Genomic DNA, 19,881 nt, shown 5'->3' on the forward strand with positions numbered 1-19,881 from the left:
GATTTGGGGTGGTTTAGGGTGGATTTGGGGTGTTTTATGGGTGGATTTTGGGGTGTTTTAGGGTGGATTTGGGGTGTTTTAGGGTGGATTTGGGGTTTTAGGGTGGATTTGGGGTGTTTCAGGATGGATTTGGGGCTTTTTAGGATGGATTTGGGGTGTTTTACGATGGATTTTGGGGTGTTTCAGGATGGACTTGGGGTGTTTTAGGATGGATTTGGGGTTTTAGGGTGGATTTGGGGTGTTTTAGGATGGATTTGGGGTGTTTCAGGATGGATTTGGGGTGTTTCAGGATGGATTTGGGGTGTTTCAGGATGGACTTGGGGTGTTTTAGGGTGGATTTGGGGTGTTTTAGGATGGACTTGGGGTGTTTTAGGGTGGATTTGGGGTGTTTTAGGATGGATTTGGGGTTTTAGGATGGATTTGGGGTTTCAGGATGGATTTGGGGTTTTAGGGTGAATTTGGGGTGTTTTAGGATGGATTTGGGGTTTTAGGATGGATTTGGGGTGTTTTAGGATGGATTTTGGGAGTTCCAGGTTGGAATTTGGGGTGTTTTAGGGTGGATTTGGGGTGTTTTAGGGTGGATTTGGGGCTTTTTAGGATGGATTTGGGGTGTTTTAGGGTGGATTTTGGGGTGTTTTAGGATGGATTTTGGGGTGTTTTAGGGTGGATTTGGAGTTTTAGGGTGGATTTTGGGGTGTTTTAGGGTGGATTTGGGGTGGTTTAGGATGGATTTTGGGAGTTCCAGGTTGGAATTTGGGGTGTTTTAGGATGGATTTGGGGTTTTAGGATGGATTTGGGGTTTCAGGATGGATTTTGGGGTGTTTTAGGGTGGATTTGGGATTTTAGGGTGGATTTGGGGTGTTTTAGGATGGATTTGGGGTGTTTTAGGATGGATTTGGGGTTTCAGGATGGATTTTGGGGTGTTTAAGGGTGGATTTGGGGTTTTAGGATGGATTTGGGGTTTTAGGATGGATTTTGGGGTGTTTTAGGGTGGATTTTGGGAGTTCCAGGTTGGAATTTGGGGTGCTTTAGGATGGATTTGGGGTTTCAGGATGGATTTGGGGTGTTTTAGGGTGGATTTGGGATTTTAGGGTGGATTTGGGGTGTTTTAGGGTGGATTTTGGGGTGTTTCAGGATGGATTTGGGGTGTTTTAGGATGGATTTTGGGGTGTTTCAGGATGGATTTGGGGTGTTTTAGGGTGGATTTGGGGTTTTAGGGTGGATTTGGGGTGTTTTAGGGTGGATTTGGGGTGTTAGGATCGATTTTGGGGTGTTTTAGGGTGGATTTGGGGTGTTAGGATCGATTTTGGGGTGTCTTATGGTGGATTTGGGGTGTTTTAGGGTGGATTTGGGGTTTTAGGATGGATTTTGGGGTGTTTTAGGATGGATTTTGGGGTGTTTTAGGATGGATTTTGGGGTGTTTTAGGATGGATTTTGGGGTGTTTTAGGATGGATTTGGAGTTTTAGGGTGGATTTGGGGTTTTAGGATGGATTTGGGGTTTTAGGGTGCATTTGGGGTGTTTTAGGATGGATTTAGGGGGTTCCAGGTTGGAATTTGGGGTGTTTTAGGGTGGATTTAGGGCTTTTTAGGATGGATTTGGGGTGTTTTAGGATGGATTTGGGGTGTTTAAGGGTGGATTTGGGGTTTTAGGGTGGATTTGGGGTGTTTTAGGGTGGATTTTGGGGTGTTTTAGGATGGATTTGGGGTGTTTTAGGGTGGATTTGGGGGGTTTTAGGATGGATTTTGGGGTATTTTAGGATGGATTTTGGGAGTTCCAGGTTGGAATTTGGGGTGCTTTAGGATGGATTTGGGGTTTCAGGATGGATTTTGGGGTGTTTTAGGGTGGATTTGGGATTTTAGGGTGGATTTGGGGTGTTTCAGGATGGATTTGGGGTGTTTTAGGGTGGATTTGGGGTGTTTTAGGATGGATTCTGGGGTGTTTTAGGGTGGATTTGGGGTGTTTTAGGGTGGATTTTGGGGGTTCCAGGTTGGAATTTGGGGTGTTTTAGGATGGATTTGGGGTTTTAGGATCGATTTTGGGGTGTTTTAGGATGGATTTTGGGGTGTTTCAGGATGGATTTTGGGGTGTTTTAGGGTGGATTTGGGGTGTTTTAGGGTGGATTTGGGGTGTTTTAGGATGGATTCTGGGGTGTTTTAGGGTGGATTTGGGGCTTTTTAGGATGGATTTGGGGTGTTTTAGGATGGATTTGGGGTGTTTTAGGATGGATTCTGGGGTGTTTTAGGGTGGATTTGGGGTGTTTTAGGATGGATTTGGGGTTTTAGGATCGATTTTGGGGTGTTTTAGGATGGATTTTGGGGTGTTTTAGGATGGATTTTGGGGTGTTTTAGGATGGATTTGGGGTGTTTTAGGATGGATTTTGGGGGTTCCAGGTTGGAATTTGGGGTGTTTCAGGATGGATTTGGGGTTTTAGGGTGGATTTTGGGGTTCCAGCTTTGGGGTTTTTGTGTCCTGGGATGGACTTCAGGCGTTCCAGGTTCGGGTTTTGGGGTTCCAGGTTCGGGTTTTGGGGTTCCATGTTGGATTTTGGGGTTCCAAGTTGGATTTTTGGGGTTCCAGGTTTGCGTTTTGGGGTTCCAGGTTTGGGGTTTGGGGTTCCAGGTTTGCGTTTTGGGGTTCCAGGTTGGATTTTTGGGGTTCCAGGTTTTGTAGGTCCTGGGTTGGATTTTTGGGGTTCCCAAATTTCAGGGTTTCAGGTTCGTTTTTGGGGGTTCCAGGTTCGATTTTGGGGGTTTGGGGCTGGGATTTTGGGCTGGGATTTTGGGGTTTCCAGGGATGGATTTTGGGGGTTCCTGGGTGGATTTTGGTGTTTCCAGGGATGGATTCGGGGTTCCAGGTTTCTGTAGGTCCCGGGATGGATGTTGGGGTATTTTAGGATAAATTCTGGGGGTTCTGGGTCGGATTTTGGGGTTTCCAGGTTGGATTTTGGGGTTCCCAAATTTCAGGGTTTCAGGTTCGATTTTGGGGGTTCCAGGTTGGATTTTGGGGGTTCCAGGTTGGATTTTGGGAGTTCCAAGTTGGACTTTGGGGTTCTGGGTTGGATTTTGGGGGTTGGAGGATGAATTTTGGGGGTTCCAGGTTGGATTTCGGGGGTTCTGGGTTGGATTTTGGGGGTTCCAGGTTGGATTTCGGGGGTTCTGGGCTGCGATTTTGGGGTCCCGGGTTGGGGTTTTGGGGTCCCAGGTTTTGTAGGTCCTGGGTTGGATTTTTGGGGTTCCCAAATTTCAGAGTTCCAGGTTGGATTTTGGGGGTTCCAGGTTGGATTTTGGGGGGTTCCAGGATGGATTTTGGGGATCCTGGGGTGGATTTTTGGGGTTCCTGGGATGAATTTCAGGGTTCCAGGTGTTTCCCGGTCTCAGGTTGGATTTTATTGGTTCCAGGTTGGAATTTGGGGGTTCCTGGGATTGATTTTTGGGGTTCCCGGGTTCGATTTTGGGGTTCCCAAATTTCAGGGTTTCAGGTTCGATTTTGAGGTTTCCAGGATCGAGTTTTGGGGTTCCAGGTTGGATTTTCAGGGTTCCAGGTTGGATTTTTGGGGTTCCAGGTTTTGTAGGTCCTGGGTTGGATTTTGGGGTTCCCAAATTTCAGGGTTTCAGGTTCGATTTTTGGGGTTCCGGGTTGGATTTTGGGGGTTCCAGGATGGATTTCGGGGGTTCTGGGCTGCGATTTTGGGGTCCCGGGTTGGGGTTTTGGGGTCCCAGGTTTTGTAGGTCCTGGGTTGGATTTTCGGGGTTCCCAAATTTCAGGGTTTCAGGTTCGATTTTGGGGGGTTCCAGGTTGGATTTTGGGGTTTTGGGGATGGATTTTGGGGTTCTGGGGTGGATTTTGGGGGTTCCAGGTTGGATTTTGGGGGGTTCCAGGTTGGATTTTGGGGATCCTGGGGTGGATTTTGGGGTTCCTGGGATGAATTTCAGGGTTCCAGGTGTCTCCGCATCTCAGGTTGGATTTTATTGGTTCCAGGTTGGAATTTGGGGGTTCCTGGGATGGATTTTTTGGGGTTTCTGGGATGGATTTTTGGGGTTCCCAGCTGGGATTTTGGGGTTCCCAAATTTGAAGAGTTTCAGGTTTGATTGTGAGGGTTTCAGGATCGAGTTTTGGGGGTTCCTGGGATGGATTTTGGGGATTTCTGGAATGGATTTTGGGGGGTTCCCGGGGTGAATTTTTGGGTTTTCCTGGGATGGATTTTTGGGGTTTCCAGGTTGGATTTTGGGGTTTCCTGGGATGGATTTTGGGGGTTCCTGGAATGGATTTTTGGGGTTCCAGGTTGGATTTTTGGGGGTTCCTGGGATGGATTTTGGGGGTTCCTGGAATGGATTTTTGGGGTTCCAGGTTGGATTTTTGGGGGTTCCTGGGATGGATTTTTGGGGTTCCCGGGGTGAATTTTTGGGGTTTCCGGGATGGATTTTTGGGGTTTCCGGGATGGATTTTTGGGGGTTCCAGGATGGATTTTGGGGTATTTTAGGATAAATTTTGGGGGTTCTGGGTTGGATTTTGGGGTTTCCTGGGATGGATTTTTGGGGGTTCCAGGGTGGATTTTTGGGGGTTCCTGGGATGGATTTTTGGGGTTCCCAGCTGGGATTTCGTGGTTCCCAAATTTCAAGAGTTTCAGGATTGAGTTTTGGGGTTTCCTGGGGTGGATTTTGGGGGTTCCTGGGATGGATTTTTGGGGTTCCCGGGCTCGATTTTGGGTTTCCCAAATTTCAAGAGTTTCAGGTTCGATTTTGAGGGTTTCAGGATGGATTTTTGGGGGTTCCTGGGATGGATTTTTTGGGTTCCAGGATGGATTTTGGGGGTTCCGGGGGTGGATTTTGGGGTTTCCTGAGATGGATTTTTTGGGGTTTCTGGGATGGATTTTTGGGGTTCCCGGGGTGAATTTTTGGGGTTTCCGGGATGGATTTTTGGGGTTTCCGGGATGGATTTTGGGGTATTTTAGGATAAATTCTGGGGGTTCTGGGATGGATTTTGGGGGTTTCTGGGGTGGATTTTGGGGGGTTTCCTGGTTGGATTTTGGGGTTTCCTGGGTTGGATTTTGGGGTTTCCTGGGATGGATTTTGGGATTTCCTGGGATGGATTTTGGGGTTTCCTGGAATGGATTTTTGGGGTTCCAGGTTGGATTTTTGGGGGTTCCTGGGATGGATTTTGGGGGGTTTCCTGGGATGGATTTCGGGGTATTTTAGGATAAATTCTGGGGGTTCTGGGTTGGATTTTGGGGGTTCCTGGAATGGATTTTTGGGGTTCCAGGTTGGATTTTTGGGGGTTCCTGGGATGGATTTTTGGGGTTCCCGGGGTGCATTTTTGGGGGTTCCCAGGGTGCATTTTTGGGGTTCCCACGTTGGGTTTTCAGGGTTCCTGGGATGGATTTTTGGGGTTTCCGGGATGGATTTTTGGGGGTTCCAGGATGGATTTTGGGGTATTTTAGGATAAATTTTGGGGGTTCTGGGTTGGATTTTGGGGTTTCCTGGGATGGATTTTTGGGGGTTCCAGGGTGGATTTTTGGGGGTTCCTGGGATGGATTTTTGGGGTTCCCAGCTGGGATTTCGTGGTTCCCAAATTTCAAGAGTTTCAGGATTGAGTTTTGGGGTTTCCTGGGGTGGATTTTGGGGGTTCCTGGGATGGATTTTTGGGGTTCCCGGGCTCGATTTTGGGTTTCCCAAATTTCAAGAGTTTCAGGTTCGATTTTGAGGGTTTCAGGATGGATTTTTGGGGGTTCCTGGGATGGATTTTTTGGGTTCCAGGATGGATTTTGGGGGTTCCGGGGGTGGATTTTGGGGTTTCCTGAGATGGATTTTTTGGGGTTTCTGGGATGGATTTTTGGGGTTCCCGGGGTGAATTTTTGGGGTTTCCGGGATGGATTTTTGGGGTTTCCGGGATGGATTTTGGGGTATTTTAGGATAAATTCTGGGGGTTCTGGGATGGATTTTGGGGGTTTCTGGGGTGGATTTTGGGGGGTTTCCTGGTTGGATTTTGGGGTTTCCTGGGTTGGATTTTGGGGTTTCCTGGGATGGATTTTGGGATTTCCTGGGATGGATTTTGGGGTTTCCTGGAATGGATTTTTGGGGTTCCAGGTTGGATTTTTGGGGGTTCCTGGGATGGATTTTGGGGGGTTTCCTGGGATGGATTTCGGGGTATTTTAGGATAAATTCTGGGGGTTCTGGGTTGGATTTTGGGGGTTCCTGGAATGGATTTTTGGGGTTCCAGGTTGGATTTTTGGGGGTTCCTGGGATGGATTTTTGGGGTTCCCGGGGTGCATTTTTGGGGGTTCCCAGGGTGCATTTTTGGGGTTCCCACGTTGGGTTTTCAGGGTTCCTGGGATGGATTTTTGGGGTTCCTGGGATGGATTTTTGGGGGTTCCAGGATGGATTTTGGGGTATTTTAGGATAAATTTTGGGGGTTCTGGGTTGGATTTTGGGGTTTCCTGGGATGGATTTTTGGGGGTTCCAGGATGGATTTTTGGGGGTTCCTGGGATGGATTTTTGGGGTTCCCAGCTGGGATTTCGGGGTTCCCAAATTTCAAGAGTTTCAGGATTGAGTTTTGGGGTTTCCTGGGGTGGATTTTGGGGGTTCCTGGGATGGATTTTTGGGGTTCCCGGGCTCGATTTTGGGTTTCCCAAATTTCAAGAGTTTCAGGTTCGATTTTGTGGGTTTCAGGATGGATTTTGGGGGTTCCTGGGATGGATTTTTTGGGGTTTCCTGGGATGGATTTTTGGGGTTCCCGGGGTGAATTTTTGGGGTTTCCGGGATGGATTTTTGGGGTTTCCGGGATGGATTTTGGGGGGTTTCCTGGGATGGATTTTGGGGTATTTTAGGATAAATTCTGGGGGTTCTGGGTTGGATTTTGGGGGTTCCTGGAATGGATTTTTGGGGTTCCAGGTTGGATTTTTGGGGGTTCCTGGGATGGATTTTTGGGGTTCCCAGCTGGGATTTCGGGGTTCCCAAATTTCAAGAGTTTCAGGTTTGATTGTGAGGGTTTCAGGATCGAGTTTTGGGGGTTCCTGGGATGGATTTTGGGGGTTCCCGGGTTCGATTTTGGGGTTCCCAAATTTCAGGATTTCAGGTTCGATTTTGGGGGGTTCCAGGATCGATTTTGGGGTTTCAGGATGGATTTTTGGGGTTTCCTGGGATGGATTTTGGGGGATTCCTGGATGGATTTTTGGGGTTCCTGGGATGGATTTTTGGGGTTCCTGGGATGGATTTTTGGGGGTTCCAGAGTTCGATTTTGGGGTTCCCAAATTTCAAGAGTTTCAGGTTCGATTGTGAGGGTTTCAGGATCGAGTTTTGGGGTTTCCTGGGATGGATTTTTGGCGGTTCCCACGTTGGGTTTTCAGGGTTCCTGGGGTGGATTTTTGGGGTTCCCGGGGTGCATTTTTGAGATTTTCTTGGGATGGATTTTTGTGGCTCCTGGGGTGCACTTTTGGGGTTCCCGCGCTGCGTTCTCAGCGTTCCTGGTCTCCGTCCCGCAGCACCTTGAGGGCGAAGTCGAGCGCGGCGGCGCCGTGGGTGAGGCAGCCCAGGGACACGACGTCCACGTGCGGCCCCAGGAAGCGGCCGAGGCTCTCGAGGGCGATGCCCCCGCTGGCCTCCACCAGCACCCGCGGGTGCGCGGCCTTGACGCGCCCGGACGCCGCCTGCAGCGCCTGCAACGGGACACGGAACGGGGACACGGAACGGGGACACGGCAACGGGGACACGGCAACGGGGACACGGCAACGGGGACACGGCAACGGGGACACGGAACGGGGACACGGGAACGGGGACACGGCAACGGGGACACAGCAACGGGGACACGGGAACGGGGACACGGAAACGGGACACGGGAACGAGGACACGGCAACGGGGACACGGGAATGGAGACACGGCGTGGGGACACGGGAACGGGACACGGGAACGGGACACGGAAACGGGGACACGGGAACGGGGACACGGAATGGGGACACGCAAATGGGGACACGGAACGGGGACACGGAACGGGGACACGGGAATGGGGACACGGGAACGGGGACACGGGAATGGGGACACACCATGGGGACACGGGAATGGGGACACGGAAACGGGACACGGGAACGGGGACACGCAAATGGGGACACGGAACGGGGACACGGAAACGGGGACACACAAATGGGGACACACCATGGGGACACGGGAACGGGGACACGGAACGGGGACACACAAATGGGGACACACCATGGGGACACGGGAACGGGGACACGGAACGGGGACACGCAAATGGGGACACGGGAACGGGGACACGGGAACGGGGACACGCAAATGGGGACACGGCAACGGGGACACGGCAACGGGGACACGGCGTGGGGACACGCAGGGACACGGGAACGGGGACACGGAAACGGGGACACGCAAACGGGGACATGGAAATGGGGACACGCAAACGGGGACAGGCGGGGACACAGCATGGGGACACGCAAATAGGGACACGCAAATGGGGACACGGGAACGGGGACACGGCAACGGGAACACGGAAACGGGGACATGGAAACGGGGACACACCATGGGGACATGCCATGGGGACACACGGGGTGCACGGGGACACACGGGGACACACGGGGACACACAAACAGGGACACACGGGGACACACCATGGGGACACACAAACGGGGACACACGGGGACAGACGGGGACACACGGGAACACACGGGGACAGATGGGGACACACACACGGGGACACACGGGGACACACACACGGGGACAAATGGGGACACACAGGGACACACAAACGGGGACACGCGGGGACAGACGGGGACACACAAATGGGGACACACAAACGGGGACACACAAACGGGGACACGCCATGGGGAGACGCAAACAGGGACACACAAATGGGGACACGCGGGGACACACAAACAGGGACACACAAATGGGGACACACGGGGACACACAAATGGGGACACACAAACAGGGACACACAGGGACACACGGGGACACACAAACGGGGACACAGAAATGGGGACACAGAAACGGGGACACACAAACGGGGACACACACACGGGGACACACAAACGGGGACAGACGGGGACACGCGGGGACGGGGACGGTGACACCGTCACGAAGCCCCAACTCGCGGCTCTGCAGCCCCAAACGCTCCCGGCTCCGCTCCCCATTTTTGGGTTTATCCCGATTTTTTTTCTTGTTGTTTATTTCCCCTTTTTTTTGTTGCGGTTTTTTTTTTTTTTTTCCCCCATTTTTGGGGGGCTCATCCCCGTTTGCGAATGTCCGCGCCCCAATTTTGGGGTTTTTCTTCCTATTTTTTTGGGGTTTATCTCCATTTTTTGGGGTTTCCCCACATTTTTGGGGTTTTTCTCCCTATTTTTTTGGGGCTTATCTCCATTTTCTGGGATTTCCCCATGTTTTTGGGGTTTTTCTTCCTATTTTTTGGGGTTTCCCCACATTTTTGGGGTTTTTCTTCCTATTTTTTGGGGGTTTACCTCCATTTTTTGGGGTTTCCCCACGTTTTTGGGGGGTTCATCCCCATTTTAAAAGATCCGCGCCCCCGTTTTTGGGGTTTTTCTTCCTATTTTTTTGGGGTTTATCTCCATTTTTTGGGGTTTCCCCACGTTTTTGGGGTTTTTTTTCCTATTTTTTGGGGTTTATCTCCATTTTTTGGGGGGTTCATCCCCATTTTAAGAGATCTTCACCCCCATTTTTGGGGTTTTTCTTCCTATTTTTTTTGGGTTTTTCTTCCTATTTTTTGGGTTTCCCCACATTTTTGGGGTTTTTCTTCCTATTTTTTTGGGGTTTATCTCCATTTTTTGGGGTTTCCCCACGTTTTTGGGGGGTTCATCCCCATTTTAAAAGATCTGCACCCCCATTTTTGGGGTTTTTCTTCCTATTTTTTGGGATTTTCCCACATTTTTGGGGTTTTTCTTCCTATTTTTTTTGGGTTTTTCTTCCTATTTTTTGGGATTTTCCCCCATTTTTGGGGTTTTTCTTCCTATTTTTTGGGGTTTATCTCCATTTTTTGGGGTTTCCCCACGTTTTTGGGGGGTTCATCCCCATTTTAAAAGATCTGCACCCCCATTTTTGGGGTTTTTCTGCCTATTTTTTTGGGGTTTATCTCCATTTTTTGGGGTTTCCCCTCATTTTTGGGGTTTTTCTTCCTATTTTTTTGGGGTTTTTCTTCCTATTTTTTGGGGTTTCCCCACGTTTTTGGGGTTTTTCTTCCTATTTTTTGGGGTTTATCTCCATTATTTTGGGTTTCCCCACGTTTTTGGGGTTTTTCTCCCTATTTTTTTGGGGCTTATCTCCATTTTCTGGGGTTTCCCCATGTTTTTGGGGTTTTTCTTCCTATTTTTTGGGGTTTTTCTTCCCATTTTTTGGGGTTTCCCCTCATTTTTGGGGTTTTTCTCCCTATTTCTTGAGGCTTGTCTTCATTTTTTGTGGTTTCCCCACGTTTTTGGGGGGGTTTATCTCAATTTTTGGTTTTTTTTTCCCTCCCATTCTTTAGGGTTCATTCCTTTCTGTTCGTTCGTTTGTTTTTCCCATTTTTGGGGTTTCATCCCAATTTTTGGGGTTTATCCCAATTTTTTGCAGCACGTTCTCATTTTTTGTTTTTCTTTTTCCCTTTTTTTTTTTGTTTTTATTCCCATTTTTTTAAATTTTTTCCCACTTTTTGGTTTGAGCTTTTCCATTTTTCTGGGTTTTTTCCCCATTTTTCCGGGTTTTTTCCCCATTTTTTGTGGGTTTTTTTCCCCATTTTTTTGGGAACAATCCCATTTTTGTGGGTTTTTTTCCCCATTTTTTGCAGGTTTTTCCCCATTTTTTTGGGAACAATCCCATTTTTTTTCCTTCATCCCTATTTTCTGTCTTTATCCCCATTTTGGGGGCTTTTATCCCCATTTTTTGGAGTTTTATCCCCATTTTGTGGGCTTTTATCCCAATTTTTTGGCATTTATTCCAATTTTATTCAAATTTTCGCCGTTTTCCCCCAAATTTTCACCATTTTTCCCCAAATTTTCACCTTTTTCCCCCAAATTTTTGTCATTTTTCCCTAAATTTTCACCTTTTTCCCCAAATTTTCGCCGTTTTTCCCCAAATTTTCGCCTTTTTCCCCAAAATTCCACCTTTTTGCGCCCCAAAATTTCGATTTTCGGTGTTCCCGAATTTCGGGGCTCAAATCTCCGCCACCCCCACCCCAATTTTGGGCCGATTTTTTTGAGTTTTTCTCCCCAAATTTTCGTCGTTTTTACCCAAATTTTCACCTTTTTCCCCAAATTTTCACCTTTTTTCCCCAAATTTTTGCCATTTTTCCCCAAATTTTCGCCGTTTTTCCCCCCAAAGTTTGGATTTTCGGGGTTCCCCAATTTCGGGGCTCAAATCTCCGCCACCCCCACCCCAATTCTGGGCCCAAATTTTCGCCTTTTTCCCCCAAATTTTCGCCTTTTTCCCCCAAATTTTCGCCGTTTTTCCCCAAATTTTCGCGGTTTTTCCCCAAATTTTCGCCTTTTTTCCCCAAAATTCCACCTTTTTGCGCCCCAAAATTTCGATTTTCGGTGTTCCCGAATTTCAGGGCTCAAATCTCCGCCACCCCCACCCCAATTCTGGGCCCAAATTTTCGCCTTTTTCCCCCAAATTTTCGCCGTTTTCCCCCAAATTTTCATCATTTTTCCCCAAATTTTCGCGGTTTTCCCCCAAATTTTCGCCGTTTTTCCCCCCAAAGTTTGGATTTTCAGGGTTCCCAAATTTCGGGGCTCAAATCTCCGCCACCCCCACCCCAATTCTGGGCCCAAATTTTCGCCTTTTTCCCCCAAATTTTCGCCTTTTTCCCCCAAATTTTCGCCGTTTTTCCCCAAATTTTCGCGGTTTTTCCCCAAATTTTCGCCTTTTTTCCCCAAAATTCCACCTTTTTGCGCCCCAAAATTTCGATTTTCGGTGTTCCCGAATTTCAGGGCTCAAATCTCCGCCACCCCCACCCCAATTCTGGGCCCAAATTTTCGCCTTTTTCCCCCAAATTTTCGCCGTTTTCCCCCAAATTTTCATCATTTTTCCCCAAATTTTCGCGGTTTTCCCCCAAATTTTCGCCGTTTTTCCCCCCAAAGTTTGGATTTTGGGGGTTCCCCAATTTCGGGGCTCACCTCCGGGCTCAGGTTGTCGAGCAGGACGACGTCGGCCCCGGCCTCGGCCGCCTCCAGCGCCTGCTCGGCGCTCGCGCACTCCACGCCCAATTTCTGCGTGAAGCCCCCGGCCCGGCGCGCCCCCAGAATCAGCTGCGGGACCCCAAAAGAACCCCAAAAATCAGGGATTCACCCCCAAAATTTGGGCTTTTTTATTCAAAATTAATACCCAAAAATTTGGAAATTAATCCCTAAAAAATTGAGGTTTTCTATTCAAAATTTATCCCCAAAAATTTGGAAATTAATCCCTAAAAAATTGGGGTTTTCTATTCAAAATTTATCCCCAAAAAATTGGAAATCAATCCTCAAACACTGGGATTTTTTTTTCCCCAAAAGAATCCCCAAAAATTAAGAAATTAATGCCCAAACATTGGGAATTTCCCACCCAAAAATCGGGAATTCCTACTCAAAATTACTCCCCAAAAATTGGGATTTTCCCCTCAAATTCATCCCCAAAAATCGGGGATTTCTACTCAAAATTTGTCCCCAAAAATTAGGGATTCACCCCCCAGAATTTGGGATTTTTTATTCAAAATAATACCCCAAAAATTGGGGATTTCTACTCAAAATTCATCCCCCAAAATTTGGAAATTAACCCCCAAAATTGGGTTTTTCTATTCAAAATTAACCCCCAAAAATTGGGGATTTCTACTCAAAATTTATCCCCGAAAATTTGGAAATTAATCCACAAAAATTGGGGTTTTCTATTCAAAATTTATCCCCAAAAATTTGGGGATTTCTACTCAAAATTTATCCCCAAAACTTCGGAAATTAATCCCCAAAAATTGGGATTTTTTTTCCCCAAATGAATCCCCAAAAATTCCGAAATTAATCTCGAAAAATTGGGAATTTCCCACCCAAAAATCGGGAATTCCTACTCAAAATTACTCCCCAAAAAGTGGGATTTTCCCCTTAAATTCATCCCCAAAAAATTGGGAATTTCTACTCAAAATGTGTCCCCAAAATTGGGATTTTCTATTCAAAATTTATTCCCAAAAATTTGGAAATTAATCTCCAAAAATTGGGTTTTCTATTCAAAATTAATCCCCAAAATTTGGGATTTCTACTCAAAATTTATCCCCGAAAATTTGGAAATTAATCCACAAAAATTGGGGTTTTCTATTCAAAATTAATCCTCCAAAAATTGGGATTTTCTATTCAAAATTTATCCCCAAAATTCTGAAATTAATCCCCAAAATTGGGATTTTTTTTCCCCAAATGAATCCCCAAAAATTCCGAAATTAATCTCGAAAAATTGGGAATTTCCCACCCAAAAATCGGGAATTCCTACTCAAAATTACTCCCCAAAAATTGGGATTTTCCCCTCAAATTCATCCCCAAAAATCGGGGATTTCTACTCAAAATTTATCCTAAAAATTGGGATTTTCTACTCAAAATTTATCCTAAAATTTGGAAATTGATCCCCAAAAATTGTTTTTTTTTATTCAAAATTAATCCCCAAAAAATTGGAAATTAACCCCCAAAAATTGGGTTTTCTACTCAAAATTTATCCCCAAAAATTTGGAAATTAAACCCCAAAATCTGGGATTTCTACTCAAAATGTATCCTCAAAAAATTTTTAAATTAATCCCCCAAAAATTGGGGTTTTCTATTCAAAATTAATCCCCAAAAAATTTGGAAATTAATCCCCAAAAATTGGGTTTTCTACTCAAAATTTATCCCAAAAATTTGGAAATTAAACCCCAAAAATTGGGGTTTTCTATTCAAAATTAATCCCCCAAAAATTTGGAAATTAATCCCCAAAAATTGGGGTTTTCTACTCAAAATTAATCCCCAAAATTGGGAATTTTTACTCAAATTAATTCCCAAAAATTGGGAATTTCTACTCAAAATTAATCCCCAAAAATTGGGAAATTCTACTCAAATTAATTCCCCAAAATTGGGAATTTCTACTCAAAATTAATCCCAAAAATTTGGGAATTTCTGCTCAAACTTTGGGAATTTCTGCTCAAAATTCATCCCCAAAATTGGGAATTTCTGCCCCAAATTAATCCCCAAAAATTGGGAATTTCTACTCAAATAATCCCCAAAAATTGGGAATTTCTGCTCAAAATTTGGGAATTTCTGCTCAAAATTCATCCCCAAAATTGGGAATTTCTACTCAAAATTTGGGAATTTCTGCCCCAAATTAATCCCCAAAATTGGGAATTTCTGCTCAAAATTTGGGAATTTCTGCTCAAATTCATCCCCAAAATTGAGAATTTCTGCTCAAAATTAATCTCCAAAAATTGGGAATTTCTGCTCAAAAATTGGGAATTTCTGCTCAAAATTCATCCCCAAAATTGGGAATTTCTGCTCAAAATTTGGGAATTTCTATTCAAAATTAATCCCAAAAAATTGGGAATTTCTGTGCAAAATTAATCTCCAAAAATTGGGAATTTCTGCTCCAAATTAATCCCCCAAAACTGAGAATTTGTGCTCAAAATTAATCCCCAAAAATTGGGAATTTCTGCTCCAAATTTGGGAATTTCTGCTCCAAATTTGGGAATTTCTGCTCAAAATTAATCCCCCAAAAATGGGAATTTCTGCTCCAAATTTGGGAATTTCTCCTCCAAATTTGGGAATTTCTGCTCCAAATTAACCCCAAAATTGGGAATTTCTACTCTAAATTAATCCCCCAAAATTGGGAATTCCTCCCTCATTTCCGCCCAAATTTTCCCCCATTTTCCCCCCCAAACTTTGGGGGTCCCCCCGACCCAAATCCCCCCAAATGTGGGGTCCTCACCCGTTTAACCCCTTGCTGCCCGCCGCTCTCTCTGTGACTGTGCCCCCCAAACTCCGCCCCAAATTCCAGACTCCCCCTCCCCATTTTCCACCCCATTGCTCCCCCTTTTTCCCACCCGATTTTTTCCGCAATTTCGGGGTTCCCCCACCCCAAAAACCCCCAAAATTCCCCCAAAACCCCCCAAAACCCCCCAAACTTTGGGCTCCTTACCCGTTTAACCCCTTCCTGCCCGCCGCCCATCTCGGCCGCGGCCCTGTGCTTGTCCTTGAGGAGGCCAAACGCGCCCGGCCCCTCACAAATTTCCCCCCATTTTCCCCCAAATTTCGGGTCTCCCCACCCCAAAACCCCCCAAAACCGCCCCAAATCCCCCCCCAAACTTTGGGCTCCTTACCCGTTTAACCCCTTCGTGCCCGCCGCCCATCTCGGCCGCGGCGCTGTGCTTGTCCTTGACGAGGCCAAACGCGCCCGGCCCCTCACAAATTTCCTCCCACTTTCCCCCAAATTTCGGGGTCTCCCACAAGCAAAACCCCCCAAATCCCCCCAAAACCTCCCAAAATCCCTCAAAACCCCCCAAACTTTGTGCTCCTTACCCGTTTAACCCCTCCGTGCCCGCCGCCCATCTCGGCCACGGCCCTGTGCTTGTCCTTGACGAGGCCGAAGGCCCCCGGCCCCTCACAAATTTTCCCCCAAATTTCGGGGTCTCCCACAACCAAAACCCCCCAAAACCGCCCCAAATCCCCCAAAACCCCCCAAAACCGCCCTAAATCCCCTCAAACTTTGTGCTCCTTACCCGTTTAACCCCTTCGTGCCCGCCGCCCATCTCGGCCGCGGCGCTGTGCTTGCCCTTGAGCAGCCCGAACGCGCCCGGCCCCTCACAAATTTCCTCCCACTTTCCCCCAAATTTCGGGGTCTCCCACAATCAAAACCCCCCAAATCCCCCCAAAACCTCCCAAAATCCCTCAAAACCCCCCAAACTTTGGGCTCCTTACCCGTTTAACCCCTCCGTGCCCGCCGCCCATCTCGGCCACGGCCCTGTGCTTGTCCTTGACGAGGCCGAAGGCCCCCGGCCCCTCACAAATTTTCCCCCAAATTTCGGGGTCTCCCACAACCAAAACCCCCAAAACCGCCCCAAATCCCCCAAAACCCCCCAAAACCGCCCCAAATCCCCCCAGACTTTGGGCTCCTTACCCGTTTAACCCCTTCCTGCCCGCCGCCGCCCATCTCGGCCGCGGCGCTGTGCTTGTCCTTGAGCAGCCCGAACGCGCCCGGCCCCTCACAAATTTCCCCTCATTTGCCCCAAATTTCGAGGTACCCCCACCCCAAAACCGCCCCAAATCCCCCCAAACTTTGGGCTCCTCACCCGTTTAACCCCTTCGTGCCCGCCGCCCATCTCGGCCGCGGCCCTGTGCTTGTCCTTGACGAGGCTGAACGCCCCCAGCCCCTCACAAATTTCCCCTCACTTTCCCCCAAATTTCGAGGTACCCCCACCCCAAAACCCCCCAAAACCGCCCCAAAACCCCCCAAACTTTGTGCTCCTTACCCGTTTAACCCCTTCGTGCCCGCCGCCCATCTCGGCCGCGGCCCTGTGCTTGTCCCGACCCCCCCCTCCCCATTTCTCTCCCATTTCTCCCCCAGCTTTTCCCCCATTTCCACCCAAATTTTTCCCAATTTCGGGGTTCCCCCACCCCAAAATCCCCCCAAACTTTGAGCTCCTTACCCGTTTAACCCCTTCCTGCCCGCCGCCGCCCATCTCGGCCGCGGCGCTGTGCTTGTCCTTGACGAGGCCGAACGCGCCCGGCCCCTCACGAATTTTCCCCCAAATTCCGGGGTCGCCCACAACCAAAACCCCCCAAAACCGCCCCAAATCCCCCCAAACTTTGGGCTCCTTACCCGTTTAACCCCTTCCTGCCCGCCGCCCATCTCGGCCACGGCCCTGTGCTTGTCCTTGACGAGGCCGAACGCGCCCGGCCCCTCACAAATTTTCCCCCAAATTTCGTGGTACCCCCACCCCAAAACGCCCCAAAACCGCCCCAAATCCCCTCAAACTTTGGGCTCCTCACCCGTTTAACCCCTCCGTGCCCGCCGCCCATCTCGGCCGCGGCCCTGTGCTTGTCCTTGAGCAGCCCGAACGCGCCCGGCCCCTCACAAATCTCCCCCCATTTTCCCCCAAATTTCGAGGTACCCCCACAACCAAAACGCCCCAAAACCGCCCCAAATCCCCCCAAACTTTGGGCTCCTTACCCGTTTAACCCCTTCCTGCCCGCCGCCGCCCATCTCGGCCGCGGCCCTGTGCTTGTCCTTGACGAGGCCGAACGCGCCCGGCCCCTCACAAATTTTCCCCCAAATTTCGAGGTACCCCCACCCTAAAACCCCCCAAAACCGCCCCAAAACCCCCCAAACTTTGGGCTCCTTACCCGTTTAACCCCTTCCTGCCCGCCGCCCATCTCGGCCACGGCCCTGTGCTTGTCCTTGAGCAGCCCGAACGCGCCCGGCCCCTCACAAATTTCCCCCCAAATTTCGGGGTCTCCCACAACCAAAACCGCCCCAAAACCCCCCTAAACCCCCCAAAACCGCCCCAAAACCCCCCCTAAACCCCCCCAAAACCCCCCAAACTTTGGGCTCCTTACCCGTTTAACCCCTTCCTGCCCGCCGCCGCCCATCTCGGCCACGGCGCTGTGCTTGTCCTGGAGCAGCCCGAACGCGCCCGGCCCCTCACAAATTTCCTCCCACTTTCCCCCAAATCTCGGGGTCTCCCACAATCAAAACCCCCCAAATCCCCCCAAAACCTCCCAAAATCCCTCAAAACCCCCCAAACTTTGTGCTCCTTACCCGTTTAACCCGTCCGTGCCCGCCGCCCATCTCGGCCACGGCGCTGTGCTTGTCCTTGAGCAGCCCGAACGCGCCCGGCCCCTCACAAATTTCCCCCCAAATTTCGGGGTCTCCCACAACCAAAACCGCCCCAAAACCCCCCTAAACCCCCCAAAACCGCCCCAAAACCCCCCCTAAACCCCCCCAAAACCCCCCAAACTTTGGGCTCCTTACCCGTTTAACCCCTTCCTGCCCGCCGCCGCCCATCTCGGCCACGGCGCTGTGCTTGTCCTGGAGCAGCCCGAACGCGCCCGGCCCCTCACAAATTTCCTCCCACTTTCCCCCAAATTTCGGGGTCTCCCACAATCAAAACCCCCCAAATCCCCCCAAAACCTCCCAAAATCCCTCAAAACCCCCCAAACTTTGTGCTCCTTACCCGTTTAACCCGTCCGTGCCCGCCGCCCATCTCGGCCACGGCGCTGTGCTTGTCCTTGACGAGGCCGAACGCCCCCGGCCCCTCACAAATTTTCCCCCAAATTTCGGGGTTTCCCACAACCAAAACCGCCCCAAATCCCCTCAAACTTTGTGCTCCTTACCCGTTTAACCCCTTCCTGCCCGCCGCCCATCTCGGCCACGGCGCTGTGCTTGTCCTTGAGCAGCCCGAACGCGCCCGGCCCCTCACAAATTTCCCCCCAAATTTCGGGGTCTCCCACAACCAAAACCGCCCCAAAACCCCCCTAAACCCCCCAAAACCGCCCCAAAACCCCCCCTAAACCCCCCAAACTTTGTGCTCCTTACCCGTTTAACCCCTTCCTGCCCGCCGCCCATCTCGGCCACGACCCTGTGGTTGTCCTTGACGAGCCCGTAGCCGCCCAGGCCGTGCCGGTGCCCGTGCGCGCCGCCGACGCCCAGCGCGTACTTCTCGGCCGCCCTGAAGCCGGGCGTGCATTTGCGGGTCCCCGCCACGGCCCCGGCCCAGCCGCGGCTCCGGGCGAGGCCCCGGGCTCGGGCGGCCGCGGAGGCCACGCCGCTGCAGCGGCCCAGCACGTTGAGGGCCGTGCGCTCGGCCAGCAGCACCCCCAGAGCCGGGCCCCGCACCTCGGCCACCACCGCCCGGCCCGGGCCCAGCCGGGAGCCTTCGGGAACCTTCCAGAGCACGGAGCAGCCCGACACGCCGAAAACCGCCTCGGCGAAGGGGCAGCCGGCCAGCACGCCGAAAAACGGCGGCGATTCGGGGATGTCGAACGCGGGGGTCTCGGGGTTTTTCACGAGGATGTGGGCGCGGATCTGGGGGTTCCCCAGCGGCGCCACGGTGGGGTCGGGCCAGGGCGCGTCCTCGTCCAGCCACGAGCGCGCCAGGGCCCGCAGGCGGTGCGGGGCAGGGGCGGGGGGCCAGGGGGTCCCCGGGGGGCTCGGGGGGCTCGGGGGGTCTGGGGGTGCAGAGCCGGACATGGTGCGGGGAGACCTGGAAAGAGAGAGAGAGAGAAAGGGGAGCTGGGGGCGCCGGGAGGGGATTGGGGGCGATGGGGAGGGGGCTTGGAGGGGGTTTTGGGGGTCCTTGAGGAATTTTGGATAATGGGGAGGGGGCTTGGAGGGGATTTTTGGGGTCCCCATTGGGATTTATTTAGAGATTTTTGAGTCTGGGGGAGTTTTGGGGTCCCAGGAGGGGATTTCAGGCAATGGGGAGGGGGCTTGGAGGGGATTTTTGGGGTCCCTGAGGGGATTTTGGGGTCCCAGGAGGGGATTTGGGGGCATTTTGGGGCTCTTTGGGGGATCCTGGAGGGGATTTTGGGGTCCCTGAGTGGATTTTGGATAATGGGGAGGGGGCTTGGAGGGGATTTTGGGGTCCCCATTGGGATTTATGGGGAGATTTTTGGGTCTGGGGGAGATTTTGGGGTCCCAGGAGGGTCCTTGGGGGAATTTTGGGGTCCCTGAGGGGATTTTAGGGCCCCCCTTGGGATTTTTTGGGGGGATTTTGGGTCTGGGGGAGATTTTGGGGTCCCCATTGGGATTTATTGGGAGATTTTGGGGTCCCTGAGGGGATTTTGGGGTCCCCATTGGGATTTATGGGGAGATTTTTGAGTCTGGGGGGGATTTGGGGGTCCCTGAGGGGATTGGGGGCAATGGGGAGGGGGCTTGGAGGGGATTTTTGGGGTCCTTGAGGGGATTTTGGGGTCCCCAT

At 50.5% G+C, this 19,881-nt stretch overlaps 1 protein-coding gene across 1 annotated transcript; it reads right to left on the reverse strand.

Moving 5' to 3' along the window:
- Window positions 1–7,453: 7,453 nt before the first annotated feature.
- QPRT (quinolinate phosphoribosyltransferase) lies at window positions 7,454–19,151 on the reverse strand. Its single transcript, XM_058822944.1, has 3 exons — window positions 18,507–19,151; window positions 12,107–12,238; window positions 7,454–7,654 (listed from the first exon to the last, which is right to left on the reverse strand). The coding sequence occupies exons 1-3, from the start codon at window positions 19,149–19,151 to the stop codon at window positions 7,454–7,456; spliced, it is 978 nt and encodes a 325-aa protein (XP_058678927.1).
- Window positions 19,152–19,881: the final 730 nt, after the last annotated feature.

Source organism: Ammospiza caudacuta, chromosome 36 (assembly GCF_027887145.1).
Source record: "Ammospiza caudacuta isolate bAmmCau1 chromosome 36, bAmmCau1.pri, whole genome shotgun sequence".
NCBI classification, from domain to species: Eukaryota; Metazoa; Chordata; class Aves; order Passeriformes; family Passerellidae; genus Ammospiza; species Ammospiza caudacuta.

Excerpts from the sequence above, each read along its gene's own strand:
- QPRT (XM_058822944.1), bottom strand. The coding sequence starts at position 19,151 with ATGTCCGGCTCTGCACCCCCAGACCCCCCGAGCCCCCCGAGCCCCCCG. Across the intron at positions 12,239-18,506 it reads TGGGCGGCGGGCAGGAAGGG|CTGATTCTGGGGGCGCGCCG; the intron begins GTTAAACGGGTA and ends GGGGTCCCGCAG. Across the intron at positions 7,655-12,106 it reads TCGACAACCTGAGCCCGGAG|GCGCTGCAGGCGGCGTCCGG; the intron begins GTGAGCCCCGAA and ends GTCCCGTTGCAG.